Source organism: Symsagittifera roscoffensis, chromosome 2, assembly GCF_963678635.1.
Source record: "Symsagittifera roscoffensis chromosome 2, txSymRosc1.1, whole genome shotgun sequence".
Taxonomy (NCBI): domain Eukaryota; kingdom Metazoa; phylum Xenacoelomorpha; order Acoela; family Convolutidae; genus Symsagittifera; species Symsagittifera roscoffensis.
In genome coordinates this window covers 81341008-81360080 of record NC_087063.1, presented here as the reverse complement: position 1 = coordinate 81360080, position 19073 = coordinate 81341008, and the positions used below count along the sequence as shown (strand labels likewise).

Sequence of the window (19073 nt, the reverse complement as noted above, 5' to 3'; positions counted from 1 at the left end):
TTGATTAATCGTTATTAAGGTTTTGAAACACCTTGAAATACTTTCTGGAAATTCTGGCTTTATCCACGAGCAGTCTGAAGAAAACTTACACAATTGCAAATTAAAGTAGATTATTGAATTATTCTTTGAAAATTTACGTTTATAAATAAAAATTGACTTTTGTTTCGACTTTCGATACGAAAGTAACGGAATCTTTGTGCTCCGGGTGGGTTTTTTTCTTAAGACAAATTTCGACTTTTTAACTAGCCTTTTTGACTTAATTTTATAAATATCATTCGAAAGATATTGTTGTCTTCAGCTTAAATGTGAAAATATATTTAACCTGTGATTATTTTTCGTAAAAGTATGGGGGTTTAAAGATTGCCATTTTGGCCAACTTGGGACAATTAACGCGCGATATATTTCTCGCTATTAACGCGTAAGTGGATATTTAATCCGTCATAGAAATCGTTCCAAATTGGTTGAAGTAAGCTTATTTGCCATAATTGATTTGTTACAAGGTGCGAAATCTTTTCTTTTGTAATTTTTATGGCGTGTGGGGGTATGATTTTCATTAAAAAATTCAAATTTAAAAGAAATTTCATTTTATTTATTACATTTAATTTTTTAAAATTATTGCTGCTCCATAAACCTTAAAAGGCACCCGGAACATTCAGGGCTTCGCTCTGATATGACCAGCCTTGTTAATTTTATGAAATGAAAGCTGAGAAAAAAACATTCGTTAAATAATGTATAGAAGAATCTCCTCTCTCGACTACTAACTCATTGGTATTGGGTCCCTCAAATTGATCTAAAAAACGTTCAACCAAATAATAACTCATATGAAGAAGATTCCCTCGTGCCAGCAAAAAAGTCCTGGAAAATCAGTCAGCGCTAAAGACTGTTTGCAGGACGCTGATTGGCCAGAAAGTTTTGCATGCGCGTTTGGTCTTTCTGTTTTCTACAGAAATCCCGTGATTTATTTTGACTTGTTAGGTCTGGACATTGCTACAAGAAGCTGGTTCGTTCTTAATCACAAACAGGCGGCGGCTGCTTTTTGAAACATTTTGATATTTACAATCTCAGACTTTTTCTCACTTTTTGAAGAAAGTGACCAAAAATTCGTGCTCGGGTAATTTCTTTTTCCCGTGTTCTCTCAAAACCCGTTTCCACTCAAAGTGGCTAGCGTGAATAGATCTAGCAAATCAAAAACGTCGGAAAGAGGGCTTCTTTAAGGAATATTGACCAAAAAATTGAGTTACACTTTTATAGGTCTGCCTCACTGTTACAAGATGCTGGTAGATCTGGGTCCGATGAGTCAGGACAAGGCGGTGGCTGCATGTGGCTACGAGGGAGGGGCAACTGTTGTCACGTTCGACAACCCAGGTGATGATGTGAGTAAACCACAGACAAGAAATCAAAGTTTTAAATTATCAGCTAATGACAATTGTTTCGTGTATTGAATACTTTTCCTAAATTTTGTCAACTTTTTTCGAAGATTTTCGATTGTAAAAAGAGTTTCCCCAAAACGTTTGACTACTGTTTTGAGTTATGAAAAGTGTGACAAAAATTTTATACATGGAAAGATTTGTTTTACTCAGTCAATTTTAAGAATTTGACAAAATTTTTTTTATAACAACTGTCATTTCAGGGGATCAAAAAACAAAAGCTATTTTGCCTGTGATCATTTTGTTTTAAATAATGGGGATTTTAAAAGGACCAATTTGGTCAATTTGGCATTTAAAATTACTAATTTGCAAAATTCATGATGTACAAACAATCTTGCTTGATACTTTGGAAATAGTTAGAAAATTTCAAAGCCTTTTCTTCTAATTTTTAGTTTTAATGGTAGTTATTGATAGTTGAACGTGGGATAGATTGTGTTCAAGCGTTTTTCATGTGGAACCTGAAACACAGACAAGACTGCTCGTACCAGAGCAAATATTTGAAAATTCCGAGCGGCCTATAATGTGTTCTATAAAAATTTTAATTAAAACTTGAAAAATTTGAACTTAAATAGATGAGATTAATTTTTAGAAGTTTACGGCACACCTAGTGATATTTACAAAGCGATTTTTTTCAATTATTAAGATCTTTTCGTATAACATAGCGGGCCAAAGTTTTATTTGATATGGTTCATGATAGCATCTTTTTGCCGCTTAAGCTGTATTAGAACGCAATAAATTGCACGTTAATTTTGCCAATTGGTCAAATTAGCCGTTGGTCAAAGAGTGCAAAAAAATTCTGTTTGAGCCACAATTTATCAATATCTTTTAGACTGTATGAAATTCCTTTAACATTTGTCATTTGCCAGTTGATGAGTGAAAATGTGTCTGAATAAAACCCGAGCGCAAATATTCCATAATTTTCATCAGATGTCGGTAAGAAAGACTTTGATTACTGGTGGGGTTATAAAGATTAAATTTGAACACATTAGAACTTTTTTGACCAGAATTGGGCTTGCAAAATCCAGTGACGAGGCACTTCTATTATTTGTCTATACTAATTGAAGTACTAACATACTTCGAAACTTGTGTCGGGTTTTCACTTTCTCTTTTGGAAGAAACTTGACATTCAGTTTTATGCCATGTATGGTTATCAAAAGTTACCATTTTGTGCTTCGGGTCAAAAACGTATTTGATTTGAGTTCAAAATTAGATTGATTTGTTTCGAATCCATTTGTACTGAAAGTTTTTTAACTCTTTTGCTCCTCTTCTGTTTATCTCATTTCATCTACACAGTTTGCTTAATTGCTGCTTTTTTGCTAACCTTGTCATTTTTTTGTTTTTGTAGCAAACGCTGCGGGATCATTTCTGGACGAAATATGAGAACGAGATTAATACAAGCCCGGCGTACCTGAAGGCGAGTGGCTTTTGGACAGGCTTCGTGCGCTTTTTCGGCAATAAACTCAACCCTTTCTTGAACATGTACACCGGGGACCCAATGAACGTGAACTTGTTCAAACCTGAACAGCCAGATGACCGAGGTGAGTCAAAATCAGTTTTACATGGTGTTTTTTGAATTTGAATAAAGTGTCGAAGTAAAAACGAAACCAAAGCGAGCAGAGTTTTTTTAACCAGCTGAAAATCGTGTATTTTTTTCGAATTACACATATTTTTGAAAAAAAACTTCTCCGAAATTTGTTACAGGATTTTTTGTTTTTTGGATGTTTTACATGTTAGCTGGTTAAAAATTCAGCTGTTTTATATATTACTATCCTAATTGCGTCCAAATAAGTATTTTTTTAGCAGCGACGTTTGCGAAAAACCTGCACTAGTTTGCAAAAATTTGCCCTAGTTTTCTTATGTCTTCTGTTTTCTCATTCAATATGATTTTTTTTACCATAAATTTGAAGTGTTTTATCAAACAAACGATTGGTACCTTAAAACTGGAACGTGTATACTTTTTAATCCCAAAAATTGTTTGTATTGCATGCTTGCACATGTTTTCAAAGAACGTAGGCTCAGTTAGAAAACATAATAAAAAGATGGGTGAAATCCATAAATTTGATCTAAAAACTGAAGTCTCTTGACACAATCGTTGCAATTTTTAGTTTATAAGTAATGAAAAGAAAGAAAGTTTTGTCACTTTTTCTCCCGTTTTCTCTGCAACTAGTAGATTCAGGGTAGAAGTGCTGACTTATGATGGATGGAGCTGCTTGATAGAATATAGCTGTACAAAGTCATAGAAAGTGTGTCTTTTTTAAGGTCTCTTCACATAAATTGCCTTTTCACAAAAAAGAACTAAAAAAACCTGTTTGATTTTTGGACAGAAATTGACTGAGAATTCAGTATCTTATCTGTTTGAATGCCAAGAATCGGGGTTAGATTTTAATTTGTAGCTAAGTAGTTGTCTGTATTCTTCCATCAGTTAGATAAAAACTATATGAGGGCCTAAATTAGATCTTCAGCTTTACAAGGAGTACTTTCATATCCAAAATTTCAAGTTGGTTCTGCAGCAGAAAACTTCGCTAACTCCTTCTAATCAAATGATCAAATGACGCCCGGAAAACAAACTTTTACCGGCAGTACGCAGAGTGTCATCGTTAAAATTTGTATTACTATTAGAATAGAAAATATGCAAAAAAGCTTATCTGAGTTACCTAAATCAAGCAAATGAAATTCAATGTCAACTTGAAAAAAAAATGAATAAGATGTTTGAAAATGCACTCAATCATTTTTTTTTACATTGAGCTCCAACCAGTTTCATGACATTTCTTAATGGATCCATTATTATTAAGTTGTAAGGAAAATATGCAAACTTTCATTTGGTGAACATAGAGGCGTTAAAAATTGGTTAAATTAAACATTAAACTTGCCGTTTTATCGGAAACTTCTGAATTATTTTTAAAATTTGCAAATTTCAAAAATTAGAACTTGCGACTTCGTTTTGGAAGTGATCTTCATCATTAAAAATATATACTTAAGAAAAAACTTTTATCCAATATTCTCCTATTACTATAGATTTGTTTTGTGAAAATCAACTATGAAAAAAATCTTGAAAATCACAATGATCTAGAGCGATGAAATTTTCCCTCGGCTTCTTAAAATGAAGTAGTCCGTCGACTGCAAAGTTCTCTCAAATGGACCAAGCTTACATCTACCCAATGCCGTTTGGGGGATGTTAACTTGGTTCTAAGTTGAGAGTTTTCAGCCAATCAGAATCGAGCATTTTACAAGCAGCGCTTAGCAAATTTAATTAAGGATGTTAACTTGGTTTTCGAAAAAATGTTTGAAGCCGTGTTTTTGGCTGTTTAGTTTTGGGCACGAAAGAAGAGGAAGCTTGTGTGAGTCGGGAAGAATACGGCAATAAGGTTGACTTCATACGGGGAAGGGATGCCGGCGTTACTGGTTTGGATGACTACACTTGTGGTTTCCCCAATTGGGTCATCTGCATGCGTTAGTACCACTTAATATCTTTTGCAGTTAGCTTCAAAATCCTCTTCTGAAAAGAATCTGACCAAAATTATTGAGCCTATTTAGAGAGTTGCGATACTTGGAACAGATAAAATTACTTAAAAAGAGCAACTCACCTATTTAATTATGTCTGTTGTAATTTTTTGCTACTAAGTCTAATTGCTTAATTTAAAGTTAGATTCGAGAAAAGAATAAGTAGAATTCAGTGGAGACGTAATTTTACCGCTTTTTCTTAAGAAATCTAGCTTCACTCAGATCACGTGACTGCATATAATTTTGTGCATGTAGCTCAGAGGTTAAAAAACCACCTGTCCAACAAAAATTTCAGTTGGAAGTTGGCGCGATAACCTTTTTTTAAGTAACGCCAAATCATTACAAACTGATTACTTTTTAAGTTAAGCTAACTTTCAAAAACTTGTTGAAAAGCTTTGTCAACCTTTTTTAAGTTGACTAAATTTATTTTTCGAGCTGTCCCAGTGTACTAAAAAGACCCTGTTTTGGCCAAATTTTCTGCACCCCTGGCATAATTTTGAAAAAAAAAACCAGCCAAAAAGGAGTTTTTGAGCACTTTTTGGAAAATTTGGACCAAAAATAGCGTTTTTTCGGCGCGCGCTTTACCTTCAAAATTAATAAAAATTGGCGCCTGTCGAAAAGTTATAGGGTCTGGCAGCCAACAATGGATATCTCCATTTTGTACAAAGGGAACCTTTGAGCCGACAGGGGGTCAAATCCCTAAATCCGCCGGTGCTTGTCACGTCCAAAACACCAGTAATGGGCCATTCATCTCAATCGAATATCGCATTTTTTGTATGCTGTACAGACCAATGTAAAGCAAATGATTTTTTTAACTGGCCAAACATATGTACACGCCGTCAAATTTTAAAAAAATTGTGTTTGTAGATTAAAACTCTTGCTTTTCAGTATGGGACTTGAAAGACAGTAATGCTTATAGAAACGCACAAAATTAAGTTGAAAATTATCATATTTTAAACTTTGAGTTTTCTTATTATCGGTCGACAATGTAAGTGCAGAGAAAAAAAAGCACCCTCCCCCTCCCCTCCCCCAGTGCTCTTAAATTTGGCATGTAAACATTTTGGCATAATTTGACAACTTTTTGTACATATTTGCTATGTCAAATTTGTGTGAGATTCTCATTTAAAAGAAAAAATATTTTTCACGAAGAATTTACGAAATTTTTATTTCTTTGTGATGTTCTAAATGTCGTTTTTTTCCGAATTCTTACTAAATTGTTTTGAGTGGAAAGTACATGGTAAGTTTTTTTCCTTCCAAAATATTTGAAAACCAACCAATCATAACCAAGGGCGGATCCAGGATTTTCTCGGAGAGATGGGAGGATTCACAAAAACGGATCAAAAAGTTGGACTGGCTTTGTAGGTTGATTCAAAAAGAAAAATTGAGCTCTCTTAATGCTCCACAATCACCGTATTTTGAAGAAAAACGTTCAAAAAAATTAGTCAAAAGCCGTATGGGAATTTCTTGAAAAATGCGTCTTTTGGCAGCACTTACCCTTTAAAAGTGTGTATTGGTGCCAAAGACGCCACTGGAAAATTTTGGGGATCAGTCAGCGAAACAGATATGTCATAAAACAGTTCCGAAATGGGGCACTCTTTTGATGGCGAGGGGTCAAATATCTGAGGAAAAGAGGGTCCACCCCACCCCCTAAATCCAAACCTGAACATAACAAATCTTAACCCCCTGCTGTAAGTACCAAACTAAAAGTTGAAAAAGCACCTTTTTATACATTCACATGAAAATCTAGTTTTTGATTTTGAATGCGAAATGACTGAAATAAATTGTAACAGGATCTTTTTGTATAGAGCGCAATATTTACATGCTAAATATGCACGCTTGGAACTCTGCTTTGATGTATGGAGTGAAGATGCCTAAAGACGGGACCTGTCAGCTGGATTGGACAGACCAGAACTACTACCAGCTGACAATGATGAAAGACAAGCGATTGGAGAAGAATCGGCCTGGTGCTCAGGAACTCGCCGACAGCTACATGAGTAAGCCGAATTATCCCGATTATAACATGCTAATAACTAGTAAATAATAACCAGTCCGATAAAAAACTAAATCAATGGTTAAATAACTGCGGATTGTTTACCTAGTAACGTTACCCCTTTTTGCAATAGGCGATGTAATCTTAGAAAATTAATTGTTACTTATGGCCTATTGAGGTTTTACTGCTACCCGGGTTGAGGTGTTTCGTCTTTCTCGACTGTCTCGGATATTTTGACTGCGCTCGACGTATGTTTCGGCTTTCTCAACCAAAATTGGGTATGTTTCGACTTTGTGCTTGGCTGAAATTGTTTCTCGACCACAAAATTTCAGTCTCAAAACTGCACTTGCTCAATTTGAGAAGTCGAAGCGTAAGTACCCGGGTAGTTTTCTTCATTTTTTCATGGCTACTGTCAATATATTGCTTTGTTTTCAATGGTGCTCTGATCTGTTCACGTGAAATCATGGTTGTTTCAGAAATTCTCAACGACGGCGCAATCAAATCGCCTTCTTGTCCGCAGTGAAAACATGACAGTTTGACGGGACATTTTTGCTTCCGCACAATGAAGAACTATTGAAAAGATTAATAAAAATCAATCATCAATAGTTGTTAGACTGGCAACTGGAAATATAGTTATTGCACAGGAATGAAGGGTCTTATTCATTTTTGTTCCTGCCAAGCTGAAAAAGTGTGAAGGGACTATGGTAGGTGCAAGGGTATATAAGTGGGTTTTGTGGGTTTTGAACCTAAGTGGGTTTTGTCCTTAGGGTGAACTTATGTTATCCTCCCTATTGCGAAAAGGGTTTAAAATTTGACTCTAGATATAAAGTGCTGATTTAAATTACCCGGACAGAACAAATAAACTTGAAAGTTAAAATGCGTTTTTCTCACATTGAGTTAATTTTAGATACCATTTGATGAAGACCAATCTGCTTTAAGTTTTCACAGAAACAGTTTTTTGCAATTTGTTTTGCAACATTTACAAAAATTCGCCCAAAAACTATCATATTTGGCTTTTTTGGTCAATCAAAAAATACTCCTAAAAACAATTTGTTCATTTATTGACAAAATAAAACAGTGCAAGCCTCTTATGTAGCCCAATTGAGGAAGTATAAGTTTCTCATTTTGTTTAAAAAGACATTATTTTAGTTTGATAGCCAAAAAATAAAAATTTTACTTTATAAAACACTAATTTTAAAAACCTTTTGCGCCCGTTTTTGGAGATTATACCTTTGATAAATTTTGTTGGGCTGCATAAGAGGCTTGCAATGATTTAGTTTCGTCATTAACTAAAAAAAATAGGCTTGGAGAAAATTTTGGTTGACTAAAAAGCCAAAAGTTGTTAAGTTTTGGGGTAAATTTTCGGGTAAACTTTGCACAAAAATGCACCATAAAAATTCTGTCAAAAATTAAAGCAAGATTAGCCTTCATCATTTTTGTCTAAAATCAACCCAAATTGAGAAAACGTTATTTAAATGTCAAGTTTTATTCGTTGTGTCCGGATAATTTAAATCATCACTGTAGTATTTGCATATGCGTTGGCTTAGTCCCCTCTTGCTTTTACTAAATAGTGGGCGATTGTGGGGTCTAGCTAATGATATAGTCAATTTTAAAACCTTTTATTTGGGAAATTTCAAAAATTTTGGAATCATCATTTCTCAATCAAGCTATGGAATTCAATTGTTTAATCAGCCAGTTTTCAGCGATTGGAAAAGTTGACCAAAACTAATTATTATTTTTACCTATAATCAAATCATCACATTTGTATAACTAATTTCAAAACCATTTCGAAAAAAATGTTGGAAAACATTAAAAGAAGAATATTTGCATACATTTTAAAAGTCGGACGCTTTATTGCTCTTTTATTTGATTTTTTTATTAGAAAATTACTGAAATATTGCCTCGTTTTTAATCATCACAGTTATAATTATCTCGAAACCTTTTGAAAAACTTCGCTGAAAAAAAATAAAAATGTTGCATACATTTTAAAAGTTGCATACATGAATTTGATTTCAATCTTTATGAAAACTTTTCATTAATAATTTTAAGGAGATATCAGTGAAAGTTTGAAAAACATAAAACCTCTTACGTATCTTATGTATATTTTGCCAAAATTTAGGCACGCTGATCGGCAGAAGTTCTGTGCAAAAACGTGGAACGCTCTCTTTTTGTTAGATTTCATCAAATAAACACAAAAACAATGAATTTTTAATCCTCAAATCAATTACTAATCTTGGCCATAAACCTGGACATGATTCAATGGCCTCAATCGGGTGTGAATCATAAACTTTTAATGTAACAAATCTTTATGACTAAAAGGATGCTTAGGGTGTTTTCGTATACCAAGAATATTTATGGTCACTTGTCACGAAAAAAAAAACAAATCTTTCAATCACATAAGTTGAAAAAATTTTTTGTTCATCGTTATTTCCGTCCATATTTGTTCCGTCCGTTGAAAATGTGGAGGGACTTTGTATTTCGGCGTGTTTTAGTCTTTTTTTCCACGCAAAATCAGGCACCACAAATATATATCGGACTGGGTTGAGTAATATATCATATTAAAGCTCCTTTAGTCGGGAGTCGAAAAACTTCAAAAAATTTTTCAAAATTTTTTTCTGGTCTCGAGAAAAACTAGTTCGAAACTTTTGATTTTTCGTCTTAATTCGAGCGAATAATGCAAGTGAGCAGGCTCAAAACAGCTAAATTGTGCCTTATAAAAAACCCTAAAATTTAATTTTAAGCTAGTAAAACCAGTTGCACATTAACCGGCTAGCCTTTTTATGTTTTAGTTCTGGTCAGTCTTTGTCAAGAAACTTCAAGTTAAAAGCATGAATTTCTTTTTGTTTTTGATTAGAATAATTTTAATTTCATTTTAAAGCAAAGATGAGACATTTGGCTAATGGATTGCTCAAATAAACAAAATATCTTCATTAAGCCGCGAAAACAGTGCAAAATTGTCTCCGGTGGACAGAAAATGTTCACAGAAAAATCTTGATTGCGCAAACTCCCGACAAGTCTTTATTTGATTGATTAAAATTGCTTAATATTTTTTGGGTTGCTGAGGTCTCAAGATAAACATTTTGAGTGTTTTTGTTTGCGACATGCCCACTCTGAGTCTCATCATTTGCAAAAAAGGACGAACTGGCATCTAAGAAAAGTGAAAATAAATCAATATAATGGGTTTTTGTGGTTTAGAATGTTAAAATTCTAATCGCTTCCCATGTTACCCTTAGACAACAAAATGGAAAAAAAAAGATGAAAATCAATTGTTTTGATCAAATTTGAAGTTAATTATAATTCATTTAAAAATAATTAAATTGAAATTTTTTCCACTTTAATTTTGTTTCTTGTCTTGCAAATGATTTTTTTTTCATGTGAGTAAGGCAGAAAAATTGCAAAACGAATGCTTGGCCTACCTTTTTTTCATGCCTTTTATTCAAAATGCGAGAAAATTCCATCCCGTCCCGTTTGCTTTTTTTGTCACATACACCCGCCACCTTCTACCCCCACCAAAACCAAACCCTCCCAGTATTTAATTTTTTGATCTCCCCCAATTGTTTCGTAAGGTTTTGCTCATTTTCTTTTGAAAATACAGGTCAAAAAAGCCATTTTTGGAAGCATTTGGCCTAAGAAAATTTCGGTTGACAAAATGCTTATCAGACATTTTTTCTAGTAATATTGTACGATAAGCAATTTTTCCATAGAATCCATATATTTTTCTACAGACTTCATTTTAAATAAATGGATGTTAGCCCGGGAAGTAGGAGATACCACGTAACTACTTTGAAGCAAAACTGATGACAAAATCCATTGAGAGTATGCATGAAAATGTATAGAATTTTCGCGCTCTTTCTCAAGTGGTATCAACCTTTAATGAAAGTGCAGAAGACAATTGTTAACATATTTACAAAAATTTGTGCGTTTAAAAAATGATGCAAAATCATTATTGAGAGTCTTGATTAATTGTGGTTTGCGCAATTTGCAGAAGATGTACGAAAAGCTATCAGGCCTGTCTGAGCATAATCCAGCATACTCAAGGCCGTTTTTGTGTAGAACCTTTTTTGTGATACCACTGATTCTGCCGAGAAATATTTTACGAATAACAAAATAAGAAAACGAAAGAATTCAGCGTCAACCACCTGCAATAAACGACGTTGATTAAACCACCTGAGAGTGACATTGAATAAACAAACTGATTAAAAACTGATTAAGTCAAGAGGTTACTGTTCCGACAATTTTCGAAGAAAATGATGGACTAATTGTGCTCGGAGTGGTTTTTTCTCCAGACAATGTTCGCCTTTTTAAGAAGCAAATTTTGACAAAATTTTTAAAATATCAATCGAAAGGTATTGTGTACCTCAGATAAATTTTTAAAAGTTATTTCACCTGTGATAATTTTTTTTGAAGTTACAGGGGTCTTAAGATTGCCAGTTTGGCAAACTTGGGACAATTAAAGCCCGTTTTGACGTCATAATTATCGCTGTTTCAGGCCCTGATCAGAGGCACTTCTCCATGATCAGGACAACAACATGTAAATTGGAATTAGCGCTAAAACATCGTTAATCAGCGATAAAAATCACAACTTTCTCAGAGCGCCAAAATTTTGGAGTTACAGCTTAAAAATCTCTGAATAGCTATCGTCGCACTGAATTATCCATGATTCAGTGCTGCTATGAAGTTAAAACATGAGTACAGATGCAGCTCTGATTCATGCTACATAGCTGACTCGGGGACTCGGGGATGACGATCTCTGCGAGGTCAACCCGGACTCGTGATATATTTCGCGCTATTAACGCGTAAGCGGAGATTTAATCCGTTTAAAAATTCGTTCCAAATTGAAAAAATAAAAACATAACCTCATAAAAACCTGAAAATCTAATTTCATCGTCTACTTTAAATTGAAATACCCCAATGAAATTAAAATGCAGTCGGAACATTTAGGGCTGTATCCTGATACGAGCAGTTTTATTTACATACAAAGACAATAATTGGATAACAGATGACAGCATTGAAACAAAGAGTGCACCAAAAATTGTTGTTTCTCAGAGGAACATGACACAAAAATTTACTGTACGCCTGTCTACGATCATTTATAGAAACCTAATGAAACTGAAAATCAGGAGAAGAAAGTGTGACTTAATGCAGGGGCGGATCTAAGATTTTCAAAAAACTTTTGAAAATTTTGTCCACCTCATTTTGAGACCGACCAAGTTGATTTTCCGAGCTCTCCCAAATCACTATAAAGATCCGCGTTTGACGAGATTTTCTGCGCTGCAGGCAAATTTTTAGGCGTTTTTAGGCTTTTTTGGAAGTTTTTTTACCAAAAATATGCGTTTTTTTTGGCGCGCGCTCCCCCCTGAACTTAAGTATATTTTGGCGCCTTAGGCGCCTTTAGAAAAAATTAGGGTCAGTCAGCCAAAAATGGCTATCTCAAAAGAGTACAAAGGGGGCCTTTGGGTTGGCAGGGAGTCGAATAAGGCCAAATGAAGTGTGGTTGTCGCCCACTCCCAGACTGAGAGAAACGTTTCAATCCTCCATATGAGCAACAAGTTTTCTGTTTTTTTTTCGATATTTAGTTTATGTATGTCCCCGGTTTAGAATAGACGACATCAAATATTCTATAAAGAGACTTTTAAGGACGTGCGATTTTAACAAAATAACTGATTTGACTGGCTTATTCGGTTGAATACCCATTTAAATCTTATCAAGATGATGATTTAAAGAAATACAATTTTCCCCACTATCCTCTATTGTGTGGTTTCAATTGTTTTTTTTTTCAAAACAGCTGCGTTGCATTTTTTGTCTTCTCTCCGTTGTCATTAAGTTTGTCCATATTTTCGAAGGTGTATTACCGTAATGGCCTTGGTCTTCTGATCCCTGGCCTTCTGCTCAGCAATAACTTGCGCTATCTTCCACACGCCATCACCATTTATAAATAAGAGTGCAAAAAAAGAACATTTTCATAACGACAGAAAGGCTCGGATTGAGATATACCCTTTAAAAAAACTGTTCAATGAGCTGTTGTTCTCTAACTCCTCGGTGGACGCGAATTATAGCCCTTAATTTCAATCAAGAAAAACTAAACCAAAACACCTCATGCAAATTTAGTCGGGAAATTTAAAAAGCTTTCTGTCAATCCGAGCCTTTCTGTCGTTATGAAAATGTTCTTTTTTTGCACTCTTATTTATAAATGGTGATGGCGTGTGGAAGATAGCGCAAGTAATTGCTGATGAGCGGAAGGCCAGGGATCAGATCCAGGTGAGCATCAGGTAAATTGTCAATTGAACTTCACTGATATCTGGAAGCAAGAGTCAGTTTTTTGGTGCAATCAGCTGTACGGTGCTCTCGTTTTAAGTTTCTAGAAAAATTAGCTGGAATCAAGCACGGGTGAAAATGGTGTTACGAGCTAGCTGTAATTGCATGATTAGAGAGTTCAAACGAGACACCAAGCAACCGAAAAACGAAAAGTGTGCATTTAACCGATCACAATTGAAACTAAAAATTAGTTCATTTTTCTGCTCAAACTTGCTCAGTTTGAAAGTGCTCTTCAGCCTATTGAGATTTAATTGAACAATTGAACAATCAATCAAGTACACTTGTAATTTTATTAAAGTTATTATTGTTATAAATTCGCATAAAGCTTTCATTTTCACTTGATTTGCATTTGCAGCCGCTGACTTGAAAAAATTCAAAAACTATGAAGGTGTTTGGTTCGGCGGAGTTTTTATCAGCTGTGATTCTGGTGCTTTGCTGCATCCAGGCAAGCATGTAAGTGAATGGCTCTTTTTAACCCCCCCCCCCCTCTCACCTCGCATGAACATCATCTTTATGGTGCAACGAGTGGTTTTACAAGGTTAAGTATGAAGACCAAATGTGTTTGTTATAGCCTTATTAGTCAACCTGTCAGTTTTCAAAATAATCGGACAATAGGAAATAACTTTTATTTGAGAAAATTCGCAGATGAAGAGCCAAATAATAACCCAGTATGGGATTTGTGGGGGGTGGGGGGAGGGGTGCGACGGTGGGGTTCAATATACTGACCACTCAAAAGCCATTTTAATTTAAGGTGAACGATTGCTCAAACTTTTGATCAATTTATTTCAAAAGAATCTCCAAAACTTCACTTTAGCCTGTTTTTTTTTCAAAATAAGCTTATTTTTAATGAAAAATAAAAGTATTTTTAGAAAAAAACACCCTGTTTTCGCATCAAAAGAGGTTATTTTTGAGTTTTTTTCCAGAGCTTGAAAAATCGATTCAGTCGATCTTAAATCGTAAAAGAGACCGGGTCATGAATTTTATTTTAATTGGGTTTTTCTGATTATAACTCCCATCAATCATAAAAAAAAAACATTTTGATGTTTAAGTTTGATGCCTGCAATTTTAACCGGCTAATTTGAATTTTACAAGGGCGAAGAAACATCCGCGGTTCAAGAAGCGAGAAGAAGTCTTGACTTGTCAAGAGGGTAAGCTATAGTTCTCTACCACAAAAAAAATGTCGATATCGGATTAAAATTGAGAGATTTAGGCTGTTGGCAGGAGAAAACTTCCTTATTCAGCTGTCAGTCACAACTAAAAATTAAAAAATCGCGCCAAGTCTTTTTTAGAATGTTTCTGAAAAATTGAATTTGAATCTCGGCGCGCGCTCCTTTTTCAAAATTAATGTCGATTGACGCCGAACTTGCCTTTTAGAAATAGCTGACGTCAAATTGTACCACAGGGTACTTATTGGGCAACCTTAGCAACAATTAGGAGGGGGGAGGGGGCATTCCTTTTTTATCGGTATGTTAATATTCATCATGGTGCCTATTGCGCCAGAAAAAAATTGATATAGTTCACCCAAATTTGTTGTCGTTACACAGATCAAGGGGGTTCCAGATAAAAATAAGCAAAAAAAATTAACTTTTTCGTCGTATTTAGAAATAAATTCCGTTTTTTGTTTCAGAGTGTCTCCACGGATCTGAAAAAGTGCAAGGTGAGTAAATAATAAACGAACATTTTTTCAGCATGATTTTCTTCATATAGTTTTCAAAATTATTTCAAAAACTCCAAACGCTTGGAGTAAATTTATTTTATGATGTAACCTCCCCCTCCTCCCGTAGAGGCTAGCGTGAATGACGCTAGCAAGGAAGCCGGGAGATGGGTTGTCCAAAAGATTGAAGTTCCATATTTCTATAGGTCTGGACCATTGCTATAAAATGCTGGTTGATCTTGGCCCGGTGAGTCAGGATAAGGCTGTGGCTGCTTGTGGATTCGAGGGAGGGGCGACCGTTGTCACTTTCGACAACCCGGGTGATGCTGTGAGTATCAATAATCAAAACACAAACAAATATCTACCACGTGGATAAATCAAAAAGAAGCGGTTTTTAAAAACAAATCAGTTGCAGATTGATTTTTTTGCGATATACCAACTTTGCCAAATAATCCCGTAAACCGAAATGTCGCCAGGTTTTTAGCAACGTGTCTTTTGAGTAGAAATGAAAAAAACCAAAAAAAAACTGCATGTAGTTTTTAAACAGGGGCACAGCAGTGGCTCGCCGTGATGAGCTGTACAGCTCGTAAGTTGGTCCCTTCCCTAGTGGATAAATGGTCTTAAAAGTGTGTGCTGATACCATAATTAATGCCGCTACTTTTTAAACTAATAGCTTGTCGAAACTCGTTACCGCGGGTTCCTTATTTGTATGTGATTTCCGTTTGGTTCACTTATTTTAAGAAGAACAAAAGAATGTTAAAGATATCTGCGGTTTTGCAGCAAAAACTAAGGGATCATTTCTGGGACAAAAACCAAGACCAGATCCTCGCCAATCCTGCGTATCTGGATGACGGTGGGTTCTGGACTGGCTACGTGCGCTTCTTCGGAAATGAATCCAATCCATTCATGAATATGTACACCGGAGATCCAATGGACGTGAAGGATTTCCTTTCTGGACAGCCAGATGACCGGCGTCAGTCTAATTCAGAGTTCCAGGCCCCTCTTTATAACTTATAATTCTCATTGTTTTCGTCAAAAATTTTTCTGTTACATTCATTTTTCATATTTGAGGACTAACCTCGGGGTCCAAAAGGATCATTGCAAAATATCATGGTCAAAATTCTTGGAAAAATACTCCAAATTACTCGGAGAGCAAAAACAATCCTCGCCTCGATTTTTTTAGTCCATCATTAAAACTTATTCGGGTTTTTATTCAAGCGATACTGAATATTTCTTAATTGAGATGACGGTGCTCACTTGGTCTTCTTTTAAACATAGCGCGCTTTTCTCAAACCCCCCTCCCCCTCTGCTGAATATGCTATTCTTTTCACTGAAAGGCACGTATGGATCCCGACCAGCCTCCCGAATAGGCCGATTTGTTCGCTGACTGGCAGGTAGTATAGCCAGTAACTTCACTAATCACCAAAATCTGATTGCGTTCCTCGTTTTTAGTTCTCACAAAGGACTCAGGCGAGGCTTGTGTGAGCAGGAAAGAGTTCCACAATGAGGATCTGAAGTGGAATGGCGACCAGGGTCTGGACGACTACTCGTGCGCTTTCCCCAACTGGGTCATCTGCATGCGTCAGTCACTTTACTTTTCTTTTCCCATTTGGTTCTGAAACCCGGTTCGAAACTTTTGGCGGCCTTTTTTTCCACAGAAAGGTCACAAATATGAACTTTATGGGTAAGGGTTCCGAAAGATTCTCGTTAGTTCCGACCCATTCATGAAAGGGCTGTCACTTTTCCCATTTAAGTTTGAAACACGGATCGAAGTTTTTAGAGACTCCTTGTCGGACAAACATAAGCTCCTGGATATAATTCACAAAGTTTTTATAATGCTGGTTTGGAATCCCTGGTCGGAGCTTAGAGTGAGTCCACGACCTGGAAATCAGAAATTATCGAATTAATTTGGACAGTCTTGTGATTCAATTTGATCAACCGTTGAGTTTTTGAGACCACAAAACGACAGGAACTGCTATCATAGTGAATAATTGCAATTATTTTAATTTTTTGAGATTATTTCATTTTTTGATCTCATAAATTTGTATTATGATATTTGGAGTGATTTTTATACGAATTGTGTAAAGATTACTTACTTGTTTATTCAGAGTTTTATGGGTTTGGTTTTTTTCTGAGCTATAATCATGTTTTTATAACTGCTAAACGCATGCTTAATTTTACTATTTGTAGCTAATGTCGCACTTCAATGAATGGAAAAGTTCTAAATCACAGTTTATTTTAGATTTACAGTTTTTTGTGAATTAGGTGTTTGTTTTTATTCCGATTTTCGAAGAAATTGAGAAATATATATGCTCGAAGAATTTTTTAAAATTTTTTCTAACTGCGGCAATTGTCTAACTGAGATCTTTCGACGTGTAGATCGCAACGTGTATGCCCTCAACATGGAGGCGTGGAACTCTGCTTTGATGTATGGGCTGAGCTTGCCGGAGGACGGGACCTGTCAGCTGGATTGGACTACCCAGAACTACTACCAGCTGACCATGATGGAAGAGAAGCGACTGGCAGCGAACACTACACATGCACATCACCTCGCCGAAAATTACCTGGGTAAGTTAACTCATCAAGCATCGATTCCCACGTTTCCTATAAGCAGTTATTCATGTTTTATAAAGACTTCGGGACAATTTTTTGACAAACTGAGCTTGAATTTGAAAGGAATTTTTGTATGATTATTTACTTGAGGGCAAACTATAGTTTGTAACGAAAAAGTTGATCCCATTTGTACCAAAAACTTTCATCTATAATTCTTTCAAAGGTTGTTGAGCCAGTCAAATTTTTATTATTTAATTTTTAACAGAGGATGGATGAAAGAAATTTATTTCAGAAAAAAGGATACTTATCCTATATGGCCTTGTTTGGTTTTTGGTCATTTCGCAAAAACCATAGCGCTCCGCTGCCTTATACAACTAGCCTTTCACGGAAGCGTCAAAAAATAGTCTGTTTGAGCGTTTTTGCATTTAACGCGACTAATTTTCTCGCGAACAAATAATGTGATTGATTTTTGGTACCTAAAATCCCACCTACTTTTTGAAGCCAAAAATTGGATAGACTTCAGGCTGAATCCGGAGAAGTTAACTGGTCCGACTTTAATGTTTTTTTTTTCAAAACAAACGTTTTGAAAAATGTCGGCATTGTTTGATGTGGTTTTTAGAATCGTTCCTTCTAAACTAATTTTTGTGTTTCAGAAATTCTCAACAATGACGCCATAAAGTCTCCATCTTGTCCTCAATAGAAGATCAAGAGTTGGAAGCGCCATCTTGTCGCCGTTTTGTCGTCGCCATCTTGTCAAGAATCGGATCTCTACCAAAAACTTTCACTTAACTGACTCACAATAAGTGATCGCGATTTAAATTTAGTTTTGATGCCAATTAAGTGCCCTTTGGACATAGACTTTTCAGGTTTTGATCGACCAATTATGAAGTGTGAATTGATCCAAACTTTTTGATCATTTGTACAGAACTAAACATTCATTTGAAAGAAAATTTTACGCAATTTTTTTTTACTAACGTAGAATCTTTTTTATCTAAACCAAAGCAATGATCTCGTTATTTTAGTGAGCGACCTTTTTTGTATGTTTTCAAGCCAATAATCACTTAAAAAAACAAGGATAGCAGGTTACTGTGGAAGTAGCACAGAATGTTCTGACCATGGTCTTTCGAAAACTCTGGTTTAGAAAGTTTTTTTTTTTTCAAAATTGGTGTATTTTTTTCTGCTTGGTGTGATAAAAGGATCTGACGTAAAAGTATAATTTTGACATATTAGGCAGTCATAGTATTATAGGCAAATTGGACCAAAATTTTTGTAGAAAAAAGAGTAAAAAAAACTTATAAAATTTTTTTTAAAAAAATTAAATGTTTTTTTAGTGTAAATCAAAACTAAGTTACTTTATTGAAAAATTAAAGTACTTATTAAATATTTCTGAGGAAGAGCTTTGGTTTAAACCTATTTTGAGGTTAAATATAAAAGATAACTTTACTGAATTTAACTTTCTTAATTCTCAGTTTTAGAGTATGACGAAAAACTTTTATAAATCTTTTTTTTTTCTCATCGAATAAGAGTTCTTTTTCAGTAAATAATTTTTCACCCGAATTATGATTTAGAAAAACTTTCTAAAACATAAGAGTAGAGCACTCTAGAAAAACTTTTAGATCCTAAATCAAGCATT

The 19073-nt window shown here is 35.0% G+C and overlaps 2 protein-coding genes across 2 annotated transcripts in view; both read left to right on the top strand.

Annotated features, from left to right (window-relative positions):
* The window catches only part of LOC134839408 (uncharacterized), a gene marked incomplete in the record, with an annotated part of 10518 nt that extends 2567 nt beyond the window's left edge, over positions 1 to 7951 (top strand). The window contains 5 exon segments of the mRNA XM_063854946.1: positions 1252 to 1373; positions 2773 to 2965; positions 4737 to 4877; positions 6734 to 6922; positions 7395 to 7951. Coding sequence (XP_063711016.1) covers positions 1252 to 1373; positions 2773 to 2965; positions 4737 to 4877; positions 6734 to 6922; positions 7395 to 7441 — 692 coding nt within the window.
* Positions 7952 to 13522: 5571 nt separating this feature from the next.
* Positions 13523 to 18403, top strand: LOC134839407 (uncharacterized). Its single transcript, XM_063854945.1, has 8 exons — positions 13523 to 13686; positions 14326 to 14381; positions 14861 to 14890; positions 15094 to 15215; positions 15668 to 15860; positions 16340 to 16468; positions 17267 to 17455; positions 18094 to 18403. The coding sequence occupies exons 1-8, from the start codon at positions 13616 to 13618 to the stop codon at positions 18138 to 18140; spliced, it is 837 nt and encodes a 278-aa protein (XP_063711015.1). The 5' UTR covers positions 13523 to 13615; the 3' UTR covers positions 18141 to 18403.
* Positions 18404 to 19073: the final 670 nt, after the last annotated feature.

What these genes read in the sequence shown, in the direction of transcription:
- LOC134839407 (XM_063854945.1), top strand. Translation starts at nt 13,616, where the DNA reads ATGAAGGTGTTTGGTTCGGCGGAGTTTTTATCAGCTGTGATTCTGGTG. An exon ending in TGCTGCATCCAGGCAAGCAT is followed by an intron (nt 13,687 to 14,325) that starts GTAAGTGAATGG and finishes GAATTTTACAAG; the next exon opens with GGCGAAGAAACATCCGCGGT. An exon ending in TGGACAGCCAGATGACCGGC is followed by an intron (nt 15,861 to 16,339) that starts GTCAGTCTAATT and finishes CCTCGTTTTTAG; the next exon opens with TTCTCACAAAGGACTCAGGC.